This window comes from Gadus chalcogrammus, chromosome 8, assembly GCF_026213295.1.
Source record: "Gadus chalcogrammus isolate NIFS_2021 chromosome 8, NIFS_Gcha_1.0, whole genome shotgun sequence".
Taxonomy (NCBI): Eukaryota; Metazoa; Chordata; class Actinopteri; order Gadiformes; family Gadidae; genus Gadus; species Gadus chalcogrammus.
Window position 1 is genome coordinate 28,243,644 of NC_079419.1, and position 20,910 is coordinate 28,264,553.

Consider the following 20,910-nt stretch of genomic DNA (forward strand, 5'->3'; position numbering starts at 1 on the left):
CTCCAGGACTATAACGCAAGTGTTGTACACTTCCTTGTTATTTGGATAACCGTTCTGCTGTTGGTGTGATGGCGCATAACACGTCGGACTCTAACCCCCAATACGAGTCTCGTTGTAGAAATACCAGATACGAGAGTCCGACGTGTTATGCGCCATCACACCAACAGCAGAACGGTTATCCAAATAACAAGGAAGTGTACAACACTTGCGTTACAGTCCTGGAGCTCTATATCTAAATAATATCATATAATACATAGATATCTATATCATATAACATATTGTGTGCGCCTCCAGACGATATTATGAATCACAAACGACTTTGTCGGGTTCTGCGACGTCTCTGGTTCTTCCACTTTCACATCAACCTGAAGTCGACTGAACCGCGCGCTGCCTGCTGCCCGCTGCCGGGCGATGGTGCCTCGCGGCAACCGGCGGCATGTCGCAGTTCATGTACTTCAGCGAGTCAAACCAAAGTTCCTTTCCCCCAATTCCTTCTCAACCATGGCTCAGATAACCCCCACGACAGTCTCGTTGTGGAAATACAAGACACGTCAAAGAACCGACAAGAAACACTTGCGTTACAGTGTGTGTATTCACACACACACATGTGGCGCTAGCACGGTCGAGTCTCATTGGCGGGCCAACGTCTCTGGGCGGGCCAGGCAGAGTCAGGGGAGGAGCTGAGATTCCTGATGACGTCATGAGCACAGACATTCCAAATCAGCGCGCTTGAGCCTCTGTTTTTTCAAAGGCGAGCAGAACAGCTAGTGCTAGTTTTACACCAAACGCAAGTTTTAGCCACTGGGGGACCATAGGCAGGCTAGGGGAACTCATATTTATGTTAGAAAACCTCCCAAAGTGAGATTTTCATGTCATGGGACCTTTAAAAGGTGATCAGGAACTTTGGTCACTCTTCAGCCTCAAGGATTTGGCACAGTTTGGAAATGGGCCTCTCAAGGACTGAAGTCTTTGTCTCGAGCTTCACTCACCGCACCAGACCCCTTGCATCAGGTTTGGTCTCCAGCACTCTTCCTAATGGCCAGGACCCTCGAGGAGCGGTGGGGTCAACGACCAGGATAATCTCTCCAACATTCAGATTCTTCTTTACTGCAGTCCATTTATGTCTCTCCTGCAGCAGTAGAAGATATTCTTGAGTCCAACTGTGCCAGAAAAGATCAGCCATGTACTGGACCTGTTTCAAGCGGCGCCTGGCATAGAGGTCGGACTTTAGGAAGGTTCCAGGGGGTAGGATTGGCTTGCCTTTCAACAGGAGGATGTGATTTGGAGTCAGTGGCTCAAGGTCATGTGGGTCTGAGGACACTGTGGAGAGAGGACGGTTGTTTAGGATTGTCTCCACCTCACAGAGTAGCGTTCGAAGGCCTTCATCGTCGATGGACTGCTGATGGAGAGTGGAGTTCAACACCTGGCGGACAGATCTTATGAGCCTTTCCCAGACTCCGCCATAGTGTGATGCTGCTCGTGGGTTGAAACTCCATTCGATTCCATCAGGGAGCAGGGCATCTTCGATTTTCCGCTCATTCAGTGACATCAGGGCCTTCTTGAGCTTCAAGTCTGCACCCCTCAGGTTGGTTCCATTATCAGATCTGATGTGTTTAACTTGGCCCCTCCTGCAGACAAATCTCCTCAAAGCATGGATGCATGAGTCTGTGTCAAGTGAAAAAGCAACTTCAAGATGAACAGCTCGACTAGACATACAGGTAAAAATAACTCCATACCTTTTGATGGTGGTTCTTCCTCGCTTAACTTCAAACGGGCCGAAGTACTCCAACCCGACATTAGTAAAGGGAGGGAGGTCAGGTAGGATTCTTTGCAGCGGAAAATCCGCCATTTTCTGTTCACCTGCTTTTCCCCTTGCACGCTGACAAATGACACATCTTGAGAGCACCTTCTTTGCTACTGAGATGCCCTGTGCAATCAGCAGTACTTTTTGCTGAGCTCTGACAGCATGTTGTTTCTGCCATTGTGGCCACAGCGTTCATGGATGAGTCTTAAGAGCAGTATTGAAACGTGTGAATCTTTGGGCAAGATGCAGGGGTGTTTTGTTTCCTCTGGCATTGGATTTGTGCAGTCGGCCACCTACTCTTAGAATGCCCTCGTCCAGCACAGGATCAAGCCTGCAGATCTTGCTGCCCTTGTGCACTCTAGGCGGGGTCATCTCTAGTGTTGCAATTTCAGTAGGGAATTGCTGTAACGTTAATTTGCATCGCAAGATAAATGTATTCCTATTTGGATTAATACAAGCTCCTCGGGGCTTCCGTAGTTCGAGTTTGACTTCCTGTTATGACCAGTAGATGTATGCCGTGATATGTGCCATACCTATAAAGTTATTAATGGTCACTACGCCTCGAGTATTCTTCCTTTACAACCCGGCCGCCCGCCTGTATTGGGCAGAAGTTACCACATATTTTTGGCGACGAGGAGAACGGGGAGAGGAGAACGCGTCGTCCCGTTGTTTTTGTTGGTGTGCTCGGAGGCTAGCTAGACGGCTGGCGCAGCGGCTACATGAGCGGTGACGAGGGACCTCGAGTACAAATGGCTATATTCGGGACTATCAGTGAATTTGTGGAGGGAAACAAAGACTGGCCGGAGTATGAGGAAAGGTTGGGACATTTTTTCCTTGCTAATGGGATTACAGAGGAGGCTAAAAAGCGCTCTATTCTCTTGAGTGCGTGTGGAGCAAGGACTTGCAAGCTGATAAGGAACTTGGCCACACCGCGGAAACCAGGGGAGATCCCGTATGATGAACTTGTCCTGCTCGTGGTGAACCACCACAATCCAAAACCGTCTGTGATAGTCCAGCGGTTTAAGTTTCACAGCTTTTTCCGGAAGCAAGGTCAGTCTGTCGCCAACTTTTGTAGCCGAGTTACGGCAGCTCTTGGAGCATTGTGACTTCAGGGCAGTGTTGGACAGCGCCGCCTGCTGGGGGAAACCCCTCCATTGACTTTTAAGAAAGACCTAGATATTTCCCATGGCATGGAAATGGCAGCTATTAATGCAAGAGATATCCAAAAAGGGAACGGAGTGCCGCAGGCAGTGGCAGTGCACCAAGTCAGGAGAGAGACTGATAAATCGGCAAGGCGGGTGGAATGTTTTCGGTGTGGAGGGGCACACTATGCAAATGACTGCAAATTCAAAGATGCTGTTTGCCATGCATGTGACAAAAAGGGACATTTATCTAAAACATGCAGGAGCTCAAAAGGACGGGGCAAAACACAAAATTCTCAGGCAGCCACACATCACCTGGACGGAGAAGCAGAGGAAGCTCAGTGTTCCTATAACATGTTTGGAGTGGAGACAGATGAGGAACCGCCTGAACCCCATTATGCCACAGTCACGGTAGAGGTGCAGGACATCAAGTTTGAGATTGATTCAGGTGCCACAGCGTCGGTCATCAGCGAGGAGACCTACAGGAGGACATGGGGGTCTAATCTACCTCCCCTCAGGTCCTCAAAGCTCAAACTCAGGACTTATACGGGACAGCCTATACAACATTTAGGGGTGCTATTTGTGTACATTTCAGCCAAGGGACAGAAGGCAACGGCCAGGCTGATGATCGCGAAAGGCAGAGGGCCCAGTCTTTTGGGCCGTGATTGGCTTCGCAAGATCCGACTGAACTGGCATGAAGTTAAGTATGCACACACAACAGAGGACGTCCTGCAGCGGTACAGGGACGTATTCAGGGATGAGCTGGGCACACTAAAGGGCGTAAAAGTGAGACTCCATGTTGACCCTGAGGCCACGCCACGTTTTTTCAAGCCCAGATCGGTGCCATATGCCATGAAAGGCAAAGTGGAGGAGGAGCTTGAACGCTTACAGAAGCTGGGTATCATTGAGCCCATCCAATTTTCCAGGTGGCGGCCCCCATTGTTCCGGTTTTGAAGCAAGACAAAACGGCTAGGATATGTGGGGACTATAAACTCTCTAAGCTGGAGGAGTACCCATTGCCACGGGTGGGGGACCTGTTTGCAACTCTGGCAGGGGGTAAACTTTTCACAAAGTTGGACATGAGCCAGGCTTACCAGCAGCTCCTTCTCGACAAAGATTCAAATGAGTATCTCACTATCAACACTCACAAGGGGTTATTCAAATACAATCGCTTGGTGTTTGGAGTGGCGTTGAGCCCCGCCATTTTCCAGAGAACAATGGACACTACTGCAGGGGATTCCACATTTAGCAGTGTACTTGGATAATATCTTGATCACAGGAGCCACAGAGGAGGAGCATCTGGTTAACTTAGAACAGGTGCTGAAGAGATTCTCGGACGCAGGGCTGCGATTAAAGTGCAGCAAATGTTGGTTCCTGGCGCAGAGTGTGACTTATCTGGGACACAAAATCACAGCTGATGGGCTCTGCCCGCTCGAAGACAAAGTGAGAGCTATCAAAGAGGCCCCCAGCCCTAAGAACATTGCTGAACTCAGGTCAATATGGGGTCGGGCAGTGCTCTCACATGTAATGGAGGACGGCTCAGAGTAGCCCATTGGTTTCGCTTCACATACACTGACGGCAGCCGGGAAGGGGTATTTACACAGCTGGAAAAAGAGGGTTTGGCCAGTGTTTTTGCTGTTAAGCACTTTCATCAATACATTTATGGTCATGCATTCACAATTTATACAGACCATAAACCACTAATGAGCCTGTTCAGGGAACAGGGCGCTCACACTGTCAGCCTATCAGTACACTATTGTCTACAGAGCGGGTAAGGATAATGCAAACGCAGATGCACTAAGCCGGCTGCCTTTACCGGACACACCCGCTGATACATTTGTGCCTCCAGAGACTATGTTTTCATTGGAGAGACTGTCAGAATCACCTATAAAAGCGACTCAGGTCAAGCAGTGGACAGAGAGGGACCCAGTGCTATCCCAAGTTAAGACGTTCCTCCTAAAAGGATGGCCCAGTACGGTGGAGGAAGAGGAACTAAGGCATTATGCCAAGCGCAAAACAGAACTGAGCCTGCAGGAAGGCTGCATCTTCTGGGGTGCTAGAGTCATCGTTCCTCCCCCTGGACGTTCACAGATCATAGAGGAAATACATGAGACTCATCCGGGGGTGTCTCGAATGAAAAACCTTGCAAGATCCTATGTCTGGTGGCCAAAAAGGGATCAGGATCTGGAGAGCAAGGTAAAGTCATGCACGCAGTGTCAGATCAATCAAAACATGCCTCAACCTGCTCCATTGCACCAATGGGAATTGCCAGACCGTCCCTGGTCGAGGCTACATTTGGACTTTGCTGGCCCCTTCATGGGACAGATGTTCCTTATAATGGTGGATGCACACTCTAAATGGATAGCAGCCCACATAATGAGCAACATTACAGCTCCCATAACCATCGACAAGCTCAGGGCAGTGTTAGCAGTCCACGGGCTGCCTGAAACAGTGGTCACGGATAATGGCACATCATTCACCAGTGAGCTATTATGTGAGTTCATGCAACAAAATGGCATTCACCCCATACGGACAGCTCCTTTTCACCCAGCCTCGAATGGTTTGGCTGAGCGGGCCGTGCAGACAGTGAAGGAAGGCCTGAAGCGGATGACAGGGGATTCTCTCAGCACCCGGCTTTCACGTTTCCTGTTCAAATACCGCCTCACGCCACGGAATACAACTGCACGCACGCCAGCAGAGATGCTCATGGGGAGTAGGCCCAAGCCAAGGTTGGACCTGCTGCGCCCAGACATGAAGGCAAGAGTGGAGAGGAAGCAGGTGAAGCAAAAGGAGTTGCACGACCAACATGCACGAGAAAGACAGTTAAAACCAGATGACAGAGTCTATGTGAGGAACTTCAGCAACATCAGCAAGCAGCAGTGGCTACCTGGGATTATTCTTAAGCAGAGTGGTCCAGTTTCCTATGTTGTCAGGCTGACGGATGGACACGTTTTCCGCAGACATCAAGACCATGTGCGCCTGCGCTATAACACAGTCTCTGAAACAGGCAGTGCCATAGGTGTTCCAGGTGTGGGACAGACTACTGAGGAAGCATGTCTTCCAGTGACTTTGCCAGAAAGAGAGCCACATGCAGAGGTGTCTGCGTCACCTGAAGAGGATGGACATTTTCACATTGACCCACAGTCTTTCCCCAACTCACCAACACCAGGTCCACCCAAAACACCCTCACCACTAGTTGTAGCTGTGGAGTCAGAGGGGGAAGTGCGCAGGTCACAGCGCGCTCACAAACCTCCAGATAGACTTTATATTTGACTGGACACTTGAAATGAATGTGTCTGTTATTCAGGTGTTTGTATTTCTTAACTGTGCTAAGGTACCAGTATATGTTCAGAGGTATGCCAGTTATAACACCATTGATATGTTTTCTGAATTTGTGGATGTTGGACTTTAAAGGGGGAGAAGTGTTGTGACGTTAATTTGCATCGCAAGATAAGTGCATTTCCTATTATGACCAGTAGATGTATGCCGTGATATGTGCCATACCTAAAAAGTTATTAATGGTCACTACGCCTCGAGTATTCTTCCTTTACAACCCGGCCGCCCGCCTGTATTGGGCAGAAGTTACCACAGGAATGCTCTTCTTTGAATGTACGTGATGACTGACATTTCTGCAGTTGCAAGGTCTTTTACTTTGAGGAGCTGTCCACCAAGGTGGAACCTGAGATCTTATCCTCAACCTTTTCCTGTTTGAGCGGGCGCTGATTTGACATGAGGGCTGATCCTTTTCTCCTTTCCCAATCAGCATCAAAATCTTTCTAATTCTGAGGTACCATGCCACTGCTTTAAGTAGTCTCATCCAGTCTGAAAATAAATAAATAAGCTGGTCTGTGGTCGTTCCATTGTTCACTACTGCTGCCAAAACAGTAGCCTTTTTCCTGACCTCTGGATCATCGTGGGACACTGAACCCAATGCTTCCTCCACCGGCCAACTTTCCTTAGTGTTCGATAAAAATTCAGGGCCATGTATCCATCTCCTATGCTCCATGAATTTTCCTGCATTCAATCCTCTCGATGAATCATCAGCAGGATTGTCCTTGCTGCGTACATGTCTCCACTGAGACAGGTCTGTATTGTCCCTAATCAGTGAAACCCTATTGGCTACATAGGTCTTGTACCTAGAATTGTCATTTGCAATGTATTTTAGCACTGTTTGGCTATCATTCCAGAAAAATGAAGGCTTTAGGTCAAGGTGTAACTCTCTTCTCACCATTCGGTAATGGTAATGCTGCAGCTGCCGGCTCCAGTCGTGGCACTGTGATGTTCTTCAGGGGAAGGACTCTGGACTTTCCAAGGACAGAATTTACATGAATGACATCCTGCTTGTCATGATTTAGCTTACCGATCCACAGCCACTCTCACTGGCGTCAGCAAAGTGATGCAGCTCGGCACAGCTTGTCACTCCACAGCCCTTTGGTTTCAGACAGCGGGGAACAGTGAAGCCTTTGACCCTCTCCAGGCTGTTGGTCCATTCCATCCACCTTTCAGATACTGGCTGGGGCAAAGGCTCATCCCATCCGTAGCCTCGCTGGCAGAGCTCCTGTAGCAACTGCTTGGCTGGGAGAATGAGAGGAGCAAGAAAGCCTAGTGGGTCAAAGATGGAACTAACAACAGAGAGTATTCCTCTGCGGGTGTGTGGCTTTTGGCTTAATTTTATGTTAAATTGGAAATTGTCAGAATCTGCACACCACTGCAGTCCTAGTGCTCTTTCAATGGGCAAACTGTCTTTGTTAAGATCCAGTGTTTTGATTTGCTTTGCCCTGTGTTGTGGGAATTGATGCCAGCACGGTTCGGCTATTGCTGACCCACTGAGTGAGCTGAAACCCACCCATGCTGCATAGTGCCGTGAGATATTTTACCAGCTGGATGGCATCAGATTCCTTGGCCACAGACTTGGCACAGTCATCGACATAGAAATTGTGCCGGACTGTTTCAGCTACTTGAGGGGGAAAACAGTTCTCATTGTCAGTAGCAGTTTTTTTTAATGCAAAGCTTGCAATGCTTAGGAAAGAAACAGCACCGAAGATGTGTACAAGCATACGGTGTGGCTTGGGTGCTTGACTGGTGTCACCTTGTGGCCACCACAGGAATCGCAAGTAATTGACATCAGACTTGGCTACTCTAACCAGATGGAACATTGACTTGATGTCAGACATGATTCCAACAGGCTCTTTGCGTGACTCCAATGAGGGAATTTGTCAGGTCAGGTCCCTGCAGCAGTTCAGTGTTGAGGGATACACCCTGGTAAGAGGTGGCACTATCAAAGACAACTCTAAACTTTTTATTTTTAGGGTGGTACACCCCATGGTGTGGCAAGTACCATACTTTTCCCGTTGACTGTCCTAGTTCTTCCTGTGGGACCTCCTCTGCATAACTCCTCTCAAAGATGTCACTAAGAAATTTTTATTTTGCTCATCCTTGTTCATTTCCCTTTTTAGGCTCTGGAGGCGCTGTTCTGCAATTTGGCGATTGTCTGACATACAGACATCCGCTTTTCTGAATGGCAATTTCAGATTGTAATGGCCATCATTCAGAACTGCCTCTTTGTCCATTTTCAAAAAGAAATCATCCTCAATGGAAATTTCAGTTTTCTCTCATTAAAATCTTTATTGTACAGAAGCTCTTCCAGCCTTGCCACTGAAATCCTATTCACAGTAACACTCCTTACATTGCCAGTTCCATTTCTAAGTGGCGCATTTACCACCCACCCCAGTAGTGTTCTAACTGCATAGGGGCCCCCACTTTGGCTATTAACAACCTCCCATGGTTCTATCAGGTTTCGAGTATTAGTTCCAATTAATAGCTCTACCTTTGAACTAATGGTGGGGATTTTGACTTTACTTAAATACGCTCATTGCGTATTTAATAAGTCATGCTGCCTGGGGATGTTGCTAGTTTTTACTGGCATTTCCTTTTGAGTGAAAGTGTCAGGAAGATGTGAGAAGTTATCGCTGCCCAATGCTGACACTTCATTTCCTGAAACAACATGAGTGGGAACAGATTTTTCCTGATTCATTGTGCGTAGAAGAATTTTCGTTTTCCTTCCATTGAGATTAAGACGAGTCATGGGCTCCTCAGAGCAGAATGTGGCAGAAGACCCTGGGTCAAGGAGAGCATAGACCTGTAAGACTTGGCTGCCCTTTGCTGCCTTAACCCTAACTGGGAGAATTGAAAGTGCGCACTCTTGGTCTCCGGCCCCTATATGACCACATAACTCTGCTGATGCACTGCCTATAACACCAGAGGGTATTTCTGCTTCTTTAGCTTTGACGTCTTTAAACTCAATATGCAAAGCACTTGGGTGAGCCTTCTTGCACACTTTACAAGTAATTCGCTTTTTGCATTCTTTGCTAATGTAGCCTGCGGAAAGGCATTGAAAGCATAAGCCCTTGGTCTTTAAAAAACGAATCTTGTCTCTATGCATTTGCTTTAAGAAGTCTTTGCACAAGTCCAATGTGTGCTCTGAGCTACAGAAGGGGCCAGAGGGTTCAGGCTTTGAAACCTTTTCCAAGTATGCACAAGAGATCTTATATTCGTTTCCAAAGTTATCTTTTAGTAGTTATCTGCTTTGATTTCTGATAGCGTCTATCTGGTGACATGTATTCACAGCTCTTGACGATTCATTGTGCTTGGCCCTTAGTATATTGAATAAGGAACTGTAACCTGTCTGCATTGTCTGTTTTCCTTTCGATGTTCTGTTCAATTGAATGGATGAACGATTTTTATTCCAGAACATATCCGTCGAAGTTTAATGTTTCATTGGGGTAAGGTAGTCAGAAGTTGTTGTTTCATGAGCATCCTTGTCAGTTCACTTTGACTCTCAAAAACGTGGATGATGTGATTCCCCTGTGCAATCCAGTTGAAGAGGGAATTAGCCTTTGTGTCACAGTTGACTGATCTGAGCTAGCATGTGGAATTACAGGGGGAATGTCAGAGGAATAGCTATGAGATGAGTGTTGGGCAGAGGGAAAGCTATATGTTGAGGTGTGTAGCTGTTGTGACCTAATATCACTACTGGCTCTTGGACGGAAAGTAGGCCTGTCTGCACCTAAATGTTGCCTATATGCACCTGAATTAAGCAGGGGAAATTGAACATGGGCACCTGTCTTACTCCTGACTGCTGGATCAGTCCTATCATGAGGATGAAGCGAATAGTCTAGCCTTTCCTCCAGCTTTGCTTCTGTAGCTGTTGATGCATCAGATGTGACTTGAGCTGCTTCAGCACCTAATACAGTTATTTTAACAGAATGCACAGTGTCGGATTGCACAGGGTTAGACATATTAGTTTCAGCATTTTTTAGATCGTTGATTTTTACTGTAGCAGCTTCAATTTCTGCATCCAATTCCAATGTATCTCTCTCTATCCTTAAATACTGTTCCTGTTCTTCTATTGCATGCTTCTCCTTTAATCTTGAAGCTTTTGCCACTAATGCTTAACGTTCTGCCTCTGCACCGATGCGCAATGACGAAGACAATTTAGATCTAGTGGACCTATTGGACACTGAAACTGATTGGGCATCGGTGTTATCAATGTCTGCAACATTAACAGATTCAGCTGGGTCCCCCTCCTCCAGCATGACGGCAGAAGAGGCAACCCCAACCTCGCTAGGGGCATCAGGGTCTTCTGCTTGCGAAATCCAGTTATTCACATGCGCCAGGAAAGCCATTATCTGCGTTCGTCGCGGCTTATACCATGCCTAGTTATCCTCCTTGTGTGCTTCCTCTTTCAAAAACTGCGCGTAATTCGAATGCAAGGTTTGGAATGAGTCAAGCATTTCATCAAACTTGATTAAGTTTCCTCTCACTTCATCAAGATACTCATTCCCTACCATCAAATTGTTCATAATGTTCATCCTTCGTGTAAGGTGAGACATTTTACTGGACCTGGCTGTGCGCAAACGTGCAGCCTTCTCACCGATTCCTTCCAGCGGTGACATTTCGGCTTCGTCCGAACTGTCCATTGTGCTTAAAAATAAACTTCCAAAAATAGCGAAAAGTATTTATCCTCTTTCAGATTATTCGAAAGTCCCAAAAAAGATTCAAAACATTTCATGTCCTTTCCAGAAACAAAAACTAAAGATCCCAGTTGATTAACGAAAAAATCGTAAACTAAACATGTTTTTAAATTAGTCCTATATTATATGATAACGAAAAATCCATTAAAGCAATGGTATCTTCGCTCACAAACCTCTGTGAAGCGTTCCTTTGTTCTACATTGTTCCACACATTAGGCCGACGTTCCTTTGTCTCTAGATTAATCGAAAAATCATTGGGAAAAATCCAACAAGTTATTGACTGTTATTGTTATTGACTGCTTAGATCAGAAGGTAGAGCAGTTCTCTTGTAACCGATAGGTTGCTAGTTCGATCTCCGGCTCCTCCTAGCTGAGTATTGCTTTGTCCCTGAGCAAGACACTTAATCCTAACTGCTCCTGACGAGCTGGCTGTCGCCTTGCATGGTTGACTCTGCCGTTGGTGTGTCAATGTGTGTATTAACCGATGTAAATCGCTTTGGATTAAAGCGTCTGCTAAATGCCCTAATTGAAATTGACTGCATCTGCTCGGTATTGGCGGAAAACCGTGGTCGGGTTTTTCCTATAGTTCCAAGGATTTTATCCTTTTGCCACACGGAGAAAGCAGGTGATGGCATTGTTTGACGCGCAGTTTGTGTCCAAAAAAATAGTGAGAGCTTGACTGTCCAATTGGCCGTCATTTATTGTAAATAAAATATAACAAAATAAGGATGCAAAGCAAGTATCTATATCAATGTGTTTCACAAACAGAACGGTCAATAACTGTATCTGCTCGGTCACCTTCTTCCCGTCATGCACTTCCGTCACCTCTTTAAAGGGTGCACCATCAGCACCTGTCGCAGGTGTTTACTCATCACAGGTGGGAAAGAAGGAGAAAGAAAGGGTCAACCAAAACATAAAAAACTTAAATGCCGCTCCTACAGAACCAAACCATGGTTTTGGGTTCACCACCCCTTTAAACCTTTTTATTTCACTTGTTTCACTATTTCAACTTCAATCCGTATGTTGTGTTGATGATATACTTTGAACTTAAAACGGAGACAGCACCAAATAAAGGCACTTAACAAATTGGTGTGAGTTCAGATATCACTAACCATATCACACATTGATGATTGAACACAGTACCTTTGGGCTGTGAATCAAACACTCTGCTAACTGGGACAGTGACAGTGACTTTGTTGCTTGTGTCTAGTGGCCCTGGAGCGCAGGGTCGAGGAGAGCGGGAGGAGGTACTCTGTGGAAGGAGAGGTGCTGCTGCCTGGGGTGCTGGGAAGTAGGGTGCTAGGCCTGATGGAGGACAAGACCCCCCTCTGGAGCTCTGCGCTCCGGCTGAAATACGGTGTTGGAGGTGAGTGAGTGAGCCTTCTGAAGACCATGGGTTAGCTTAGATAAGATAGGCGGTAGGGGCCATTACAGCAGGGATCCAATATGTACATTCTGCTAACGTTGTTGCGATTTAATCTCTGCCCAGAGGAGGCGCGTCATCTGCGTCAGGAGTGCTACATGTCTCAGAGCTTGAGGAGGGAGGCAACCACTGACATCAGCTCCACCATGAGAGCAGAGCATGAGTTCCACTGCTCCAACACGGCTTCGGTCAACCACAAGGTGACCACATTCATCTTCTCACAGCAAAGAACTGACGAGAATTCCTCCATTAACTGTCAATGGGATCTTCTGAATGTTCGTACATGGCTACGAGTCACTGGAACGCATTACTCTTTTATCATAGGGAGTATTAGGAACACAATTTAACCCAAAGCAACTTATAGTGTCTTTGAGATACATCTCATTAAGGTGCAGGTAGGGTAGATGTCGTGCTAATGGATGCCCATAGGAAGTGTGCAGATATTGGGGACAGAACCAGGGTCTTTTTGACTGGGAATCACCCCAACCACTACACTATCTTGCGCTACACCAATACTAATCAACCCTGGTATTTCAGTCTATGGATTGAAAGAATATTTGATGGGAGTTGGCTGTTTGGATGCGTCTCCCAGATTGTAGTGAGAAATGAGGAAAGCCACAGCCACCACCGCTCCAGCCTGGATGCCAGCTATGGTAAGCACTGGGACGAGGTGAACAACAAGCGCAAGCTACACCTGAGCCAGTCCTTCAAGAACCAGACCAGCCAGAACCACACCAGCTACACCATGGAGGTGAGCAGGCCAGTTAGCCATGGACGGAGAGTGTAGAGATTTATAGAGACATTTGAGTCACTGTTTCTTTGACAATAAGAGATGGAGTAACACAACAACAGACTCTGTATCCAACCAGAATGATTATTGATCTTAATCATTTATTCAAAATGTGTGTAATTGTATAAATTACAAACATTTTGACCTGCCTCAATCTGTTTGCTTATTGGTTATAATATTTTTCCTGAGTGAACACACTGAGATCCATCCAGCAAACCAGTTCACTCTGACAATAAGAGACTGCCTCTCTGATTTCTGTATTATTATATTAACTCGACAACGATGTTGCCGGTGTTCCCAGTTCAGCCTCCTCCTGCCAGAGAAGCACCTGAACTACAGGACCCATCTGCTGCACTCCCACCTGAGGGAGCGGGGCTCTGAGAGCACCACTCACCTCAAGGTGCACTATAACGACCTCCTGCCCCTGGTGGCCGGCCTGCAGTGGAGGAGCCCCCCCGGAGACGCCGCTCACAGGAAGTGGGAAGGTACAAAGAAGAGAAAAGGTTTTCCGTGATTGGTTGATGTAAGACATTCTGGTTCAGAAGCATTTGTGAACCAGAATTAACCAATTTGAGGAGAGAATCCCCTGGAGAGATGACTCGTGGAAGGGCGTATCTTGTTCTTGAGCAACCTTCTAGTTCAGATATTCAGTATTTTAAAATGCTGCAGGTGTAAAGGCCAATTTCCACTGGAAGCGGCACGGAAGCGGCACGGCACCGAATCGCTCGCCGAAAATAATAGAAACCATTAAAGTGAACGTAGGCTATTCCACTGGATACAGCACCGGCACGGCACGGAACCGTCCCCAAACCGGCACTTCGTTTACGATACTTGCCTCTTCTATTTCTGAAAGTTGCCGGTTCGCTGCCGTGTCTCAGAACACGACTACAGCCAATCAGTTTGCCTTTGTGCATGAATATTCATGAGCTCACATCGATCCTTATGCAATTCACAGGGTATTGTAATATTATACAGTCTATCTATGGTATGGTATCAATAGCTAATCAGTGGCAAAGAAGAATTGAAAGTCCGCGTCGATGCCTCGCAAGTCCAGTGTCGCGAGTGGACGTTGCCATGACATCTAGAAATCATAGGTCTACCGTATTTAATGGGTAATGTGTATGGTTGATTATAAGGTAGGCCTATGTATATATATATATATATATTATAATGTATATTATAATATATATGGTTTGAATATAACTTGTGAATAATATTGTATGAATACTTATTATAATTATGCACGTCTTGAGCCATCTGTCGGAACGTGTCCGTGCCGCTTCCAGTGGGGATTGCAGTACGGAACACAGCCGCTTCGCTGCCGTGGCGCTTCCGTGCCGATTCCGGTGGAAATTGGCCTTAAGTCCCTCCCTGGCACTGCCCCCGCAGGCTCCTTCAACATGGACACTCCCTGGCTGTACGTCTTCATGGCCCACAAGCTGAGCCTGCCCCAGAGCCACACCCTGCAGCTCAGCGCTGAGCTCAGCGCCCGCAAGTGGCTGAGAGTCAACGGCCTGGCGCTGGAGGCGCTCTACAAGGACTGCGGGCGGGAGAGGGAGGCGCGGCTTCACCTGTACACGCCAACGCTCGCCTATGTCAAAGTGAGGAGCAAGGGATGACTTATATTCACATCCCTCTCAGTAAATGATCCCATTTGCCATATTATAAGGGAAGGGAGGCTTAGTTCAAACGTGCATATATAAATATAAATACATAATATAATATATACACCAATATACATCATAAATTGAATATAGTCACCTAAGAACTATGTGTAATTTAAATAGAAAACTCCCTCCATCTAAGACGCCTCACCAATGTGGTCCTCCGCCCTCCCCTCTCTCGGATAGGTGGTTGCCTGGGGAGTAGTGGGGAAGCAGGGGGTGAAGAGCTCCTGGACCCTCAGCTCCATGTGGACCCTCCCCCTGCAAGGACAGCTGTCCCTGGAGGGCAGCAGGGACCGCCATGGCCTTCAGCTCGTGTCCAGCTACGGCAGACAGAACCTCAGCCTCTCGGCGGCCCTCAACACCCTGGACAAGGTTCGCTGGAGGAGGTCAACGTAATTCTGTCTTGTGATGGTCATTGTGGAAACAGTGCGATGCCATACTGGCTATTGGTGATTGAAAAACGTTGGAAATAACACCTAGGGCCCTATTTAACAAACCACCACCGTAGGTGTGGTTTCTGCATAATGTGCAATAAACCAATGAGAGTGCCAGCTCCCATCCCCTTTAAGAGCCATGAGCGCATTTGAATCTGACAAGTTGATAATTTGACAGCGCGTCTGCAGTCTCCGATGAGATAGATGCACATGAATTTCAAACTTCAAATGGCTCAGTTTATGGCCAAATAATGTGGCCTAATTCACACATGGAATAAGGTTTTCTTCCACAACTTCAGAAATACTGAGTCCTCAAATACATTTCGGCAAAGAAAAAACGTATATGATATAACATATGATATGCAGTAACTGTGGTTATATTTAGTGATATACGCAATACATTATAAACATTGTTTCTTATCAGTTTCGTATGCAGTATCGTTATCGACTTGTGTTCCTAATTTGCATGTGTCCCCCGTTAATATACATTTTCATGGACTGTATTATGCGTTACGTGTTTAGTTTGCGTTGGACGCACACACGCACGCCCGCATTCATTAATTATTTTACACATACACACACGCGCGCCTGCATTCATTCATTCTTTTTAACACTCACTCGTGGTAAAATAATGTTTTCCCACGATCAAATATTCATCAATCCTAAAAGTTATGGGCAAGTACACGATGTCTGTGTCAAGAAAATATGTATTTGCTGTACGGTGTTTGCAGATGCATTGATTTAAATGTACAACTTAATATCAGCTGTTCTTTCCCAAATAACTTACCAAGAATGTGTGATTAGGTAGATGAGAGAAGCAAAGTGTTTGCGCGAGGTGCACAAGCAACATTACGCATGCGCCCTTAAAATAGCATCTGAACAACGCGCCACTGAATTTAAACCGGGTATTTCCTGGTTTGTGGCACCAGGGAACGTTTGCACCAGAATACGCCTCCTCCTTTCGCCAAACCGCCCCTTGGGGCGCAAGATCCTTCCCTAATTTACCGACGCATGGCGCAGGAGGGAAAAGAACGCTCTGCGCCAGTTGCAAACTAGCAACGACACATGCGCCAGTGGTTAAGTCAATTGCGCCGGATGCAAGATAGGGCCCCTAGTGCGCTAACCCTGTAGTCAATACACCTTGAATCCAGGTTTGATTCTGATTAAAGCACCTGCGGCCGTATGCTACATGTCATTCTGTCTCTCAAACAACCTTTTTACTGTTTTCACTGATGTTTTGTGCAGGGCTCCACTAACAGTGCTGTGTTGCTTTATCTCCTGTCACTGGTCGACTGACATGATTTAAGAACTTGAAAAAGAGCCAAGTGGTGGTGAAGATGGTATTCTGGGAGCCCAAGAGCTTTCCCACAGAGCTGGAGTTTGAAGGATCGGTGGAGGAACTGAAGAAGGACCCGAGAATGTACCAGAAAACTGCCGTTTTGCTGCTCAGGTCTGCAATTAGGAATTTTTGATTGTAATGTTAAGGATACGGTCCAACTGATTGTAAAAACTTCAACATTTCCTACAATAGGCAGCCGTTCAAGAACTTTCCCCAGAGTTTACTCCTTCGCCATACGTTCACTGTTGACCACTTCAAGGACCTCTACATCTTAGAGTCCAGAGCGGGTTTTCATAGCAGTGGCGAGGTCATTCACACACTCACACTGGGATACAAACCACCAAGACCTTTTGTGAGTTTAGAGCAACATGTCCAAATCACAATGATGGAATTGTACTTATTTTTGAGCTTAGTCTGGAGGAACCAATCGTTCATATTTAGACATACTGAGCTCATCCTTCCTTTGTTTGTTACAGGTTCGCTCGGCTCTGGTGCACCCATTCAGCTCTTACATGCTTCCAACTGACTCGGAGCTATGCTTAACCATGTTCAACAACCAGGTAGCCCATCAGCAATGAATAACTCATTATTAATCCAGTCAGAGGACCCAGTGGTTGATGCCCACACCCTCATCCCCCCCAGACCCAGAGGGAGGTTCAGGGGAGGCTCCGGGTAGGAAGCAAGGAGAAGATTAACTTCAATGGGCAGCTTCTCCAGAAGCCTGGACAGAGAGGCATGAGGGTCCGAGCCAACCTCACCCACATCCTCCAGGTAGACCAACCCAGAGGAAAAATCCTATCGAAATCTGTTTTAACCATACATGACAGCAAATATACAGAAAATATGCTTTGGTCACATACGTAACGATGCTACTGTTTAAAGAGCACCTATTATGCTTTTTTGACTTTTATGACCTATAAACATTCTAATGATGTATAGTCATGTTTAACCGTACTAAAGTGTCAAATAATGACGTACATGCATTTAGACGTATTCCCTGCTGACCGTCTGGGGTGGCTGTGCAGAGCGCTAAACACTAGGGACGCGGGTCGCGATTCACTTGTTAAAATTTCCGGGATTTATCTACGTAGAACAATCTGGATTTTCCATGTATGGTAGTGCTGCAACATGCTCTTCCGGAAGGTAACCAATCACAACGGAGTGGGGTTGGCAGGAGGGGGGCCAGAGGGCGGAGAAGGACGAAGCCGAGAGTTGACAGGGAATGTCGAAAGCGCCCAGATTAGAGGAAGAGTTTCCCGAAAATCGACATAGTTTCTTGTGCTGTGATTCGTGTCAGGTTGCTCTATAGGAGTCACTAATAAGAAATTAAGACCAGAAAAGTAGTATAATATCAGATAATAACAGATATCAGATGTCACTAACAAGGGGTAGGGGTTAAGGCCTGATTCCACCGGACGCGTTACGGCAGTGCTACGGCTGCGGCACGTCTTGGCCGCGGTCACCGCAGCAGATAGGTTCCACTCTAATCAATGAGACCATTTCCACCGGGCGTGGCTGCGGAACGTCTCAGCAGCGTCCCAGGAGCGGCTCGCCGTGCCGTAACACTATCATTCCGTAGCATTTCTATTTTTGCCGCAAGCCGTTGCTGAACCGCGTCAATTTCAACAGAGCAGATTGAGCAGGGCAGGAAGTGAAAAAGTAAAAGCCATAGAGCATCCGGTCAATTTTCAAAATAAAACACAATCCTTAGCTCATGTAGCCTATCACAACTTCCCATCAACATTATTACGTCATGACCGGTGGCACCAGGTCAGCAGTCAATCAATCAAAGGGTCTCAAATTATCCTTTTTATAAGGACAATGTCAGAAAGGACAAAGCCTGACATTTAATTGCAGTAGTTTTGGGAGTGGAAGGTGAGTACATGAGGGTTTAGGATTATCGCGTGATCTCGCGTGAATACAGCTGGCTCGCAAGGCAGCGCTGCGCTGCCGTAACGCGCCCGGTGGAAATGCAAGCAGGGCAGAGTCGCAGCCGTTCCGTGCCGCTGCCGTAGAGGCCCATTCACACCCTACGGTAAATACGGATACGGACCGTTTCGTCCGGTCCCAGAGGTGTTTCGTCCGTAAATGGGTCCGTCGCCTCTGAGCATACGAATCCGGAGTGCTCCGGGAGAAACTGAGCAATACCACCGGAAATCGAGGCGGCAGTATAGAGTCAAAAATCAGACCATTCGCGAAAATAGATAGAGTGGTATAATATCTGTATAAAATGTATAAATATTGTATTTAACGTTTGATACTTATATTATACTATATACCTGACCTTTTTATTTCATTGTTCCCCTGCTTTGGCAATAAGTTGCAACTGGTCATTTAACAACATTTTGAGGAGATTATCTGCGGGTTGGTGAGGGGTGTCAGAGGCCACCGCACACATTTTGCACTTTTTTTGCAGATTTCGGATGACACAAAGCAAAATCTTCTCTACGGATGTCATGTTCAGTGGCGTCTTTGCATTAGGGGCCAGTGGGGCACGGCCCCACCAGAGAACGCTGCCGTGCAGGGCATGATTATACTTTTTTTTTTTTTTTTTTAAATGTCATTGAGCATAAGTTAATAATACATTAATTGTTAATAATTAATTACATGTCCGCAGTTTTAATTTGATTAACGCAATTGTTTTAGTGTAGTAGTTGTGTGTGAAATAGTTCGTTGCTCCGTCTCGTCTGTTCCGCTCGGTGGGGCCCAGCCGAGATGGCCCTGTCTGCTGCAGTGTAGAAAACTGGTGCTGTTGCGCGAGCAAGCGCGTGCGCAGCGCCCGCTTCTGTTTCGGCGGTGGGGCCAGAAGTTTTGGGCCCCAAAGCTCTTCTCATTGGCTGATTTGTAGAAAGGGCGGGGTTTACGGCGGGAGCCGATCAGATCTTGCTAGCTAGCTAACGTAGTTACTGTTACAGTTACAGTTACTGTTACAGTAAATAACAACAAATGGACGTTTCATTCATTAAATGATGAATCGTGTTGAGTATCAGTTTCATGTGAGATTTAGCACTTGAACAGAAGTTGGAGATAAAACGTTTGGGACCACATCGCCCGACAGATTTAATCATTATTCAAGAGGGAAAGGACAAGAATAGATCGTTCAACCAGGAGTGGTTCAAGCGGAAAAAAATGCTTGTGTTTCACCTCAGCCACACAAAGGAGACCAGACAGCACTGTCCTTAAAGCACAGGTAATTACCATCTTAGCCCAAACTTACTTAAATTTTCACCCAGGATTATCCAGGTCTGAATAGGCAACCACTCTATCAGGCTAGATTCATTGTTAATTGTACAGTATGGTGGCCTGCAAACTTAATACAACTTAAACCATACTTCTTCTTTTTTTGGTATATTGTGAGTGGTGGCTTTATATATTGATTGCTGTGTAAAGGGTGTGCGCCGTTGTGTTTTTATTGTTGCCACGTTGTTGTTTTCTTGAGTTTTGATATTGTGAGATCTTGAACGCTGCCATTTGGTGGTGCTATTGCTATAATAGCCTAATATATGTCGTCAGATTCGCGTTTGAGTGATGGCATTATTCAGCTGCAATTTTGGTCCCCTCTGTCACTTGCTACTGTTTTTGTTGTGATGGTAGTAATATGTGGTATTTCTGGATTGCGTTATAATATTTTCCTGCATGGGCCCCACCAGAGTTTCCAAACCAAAATCGCCACTGGTCATGTTTGCGATTATCGATGCCGTTAATTTGTGAAACGACAGTCACTGCCCTCTAGAGGATTTGTCGCGTAACATCCATAACAACGCTGAAACCAGACGGAGGTAGGAAGGGTAGTTCCGGAGGCAACGTTTTGGGCGACGGACGAATTTCGTCCGGATCCGGAGGTATGGATTGGCCTTAACGCGGCCGTAACGCGTCCGGTGGAATCCCGGCGTTAGAGCCAATGGGGATCAAACACAATAACTTTTGGCTGGGAGTTGAACACCCCAACAACCACAGTAGTCCAACCTCCTGCACAAAATCCCCAATGTCTTTGTGACGTGCTTACTTTTTTCTTCTTAATAATTAATTAGTGGTATATGTTACTATCATAGCGAGGGAGACCACCAACTGGAACTTGTTCCAACTGGTCTTAATCTGCTGGTGTTGTTACTGTTCCAGCTGCAGCTGCCCTCCTCTGCCCTGCTGGAGGGAGAGGTGCACTGGACCCCCCCGGACAGCAATGCTCTAGACTACCTGGCCAGGGGGAGGCTGAGGGTAGAGCGACAGGAGAGCCAGGTGAGGACTACTCATCCTGAACATGTTGGGAACATGTGGGGGA

General features: G+C 46.6%; 1 protein-coding gene across 1 annotated transcript in view; it reads left to right on the top strand.

Moving 5' to 3' along the window:
- The first annotated feature begins 15,101 nt into the window (after positions 1-15,101).
- Positions 15,102-20,910, top strand: part of LOC130387984 (uncharacterized) — a 43,130-nt gene continuing 37,321 nt past the window's right edge. The window contains exons 1-6 of the mRNA XM_056597276.1: positions 15,102-15,230; positions 16,600-16,742; positions 16,824-16,983; positions 17,108-17,191; positions 17,274-17,402; positions 20,751-20,867. Coding sequence (XP_056453251.1) covers positions 15,102-15,230; positions 16,600-16,742; positions 16,824-16,983; positions 17,108-17,191; positions 17,274-17,402; positions 20,751-20,867 — 762 coding nt within the window. The remainder of the gene's footprint in view (positions 15,231-16,599; positions 16,743-16,823; positions 16,984-17,107; positions 17,192-17,273; positions 17,403-20,750; positions 20,868-20,910) is intronic.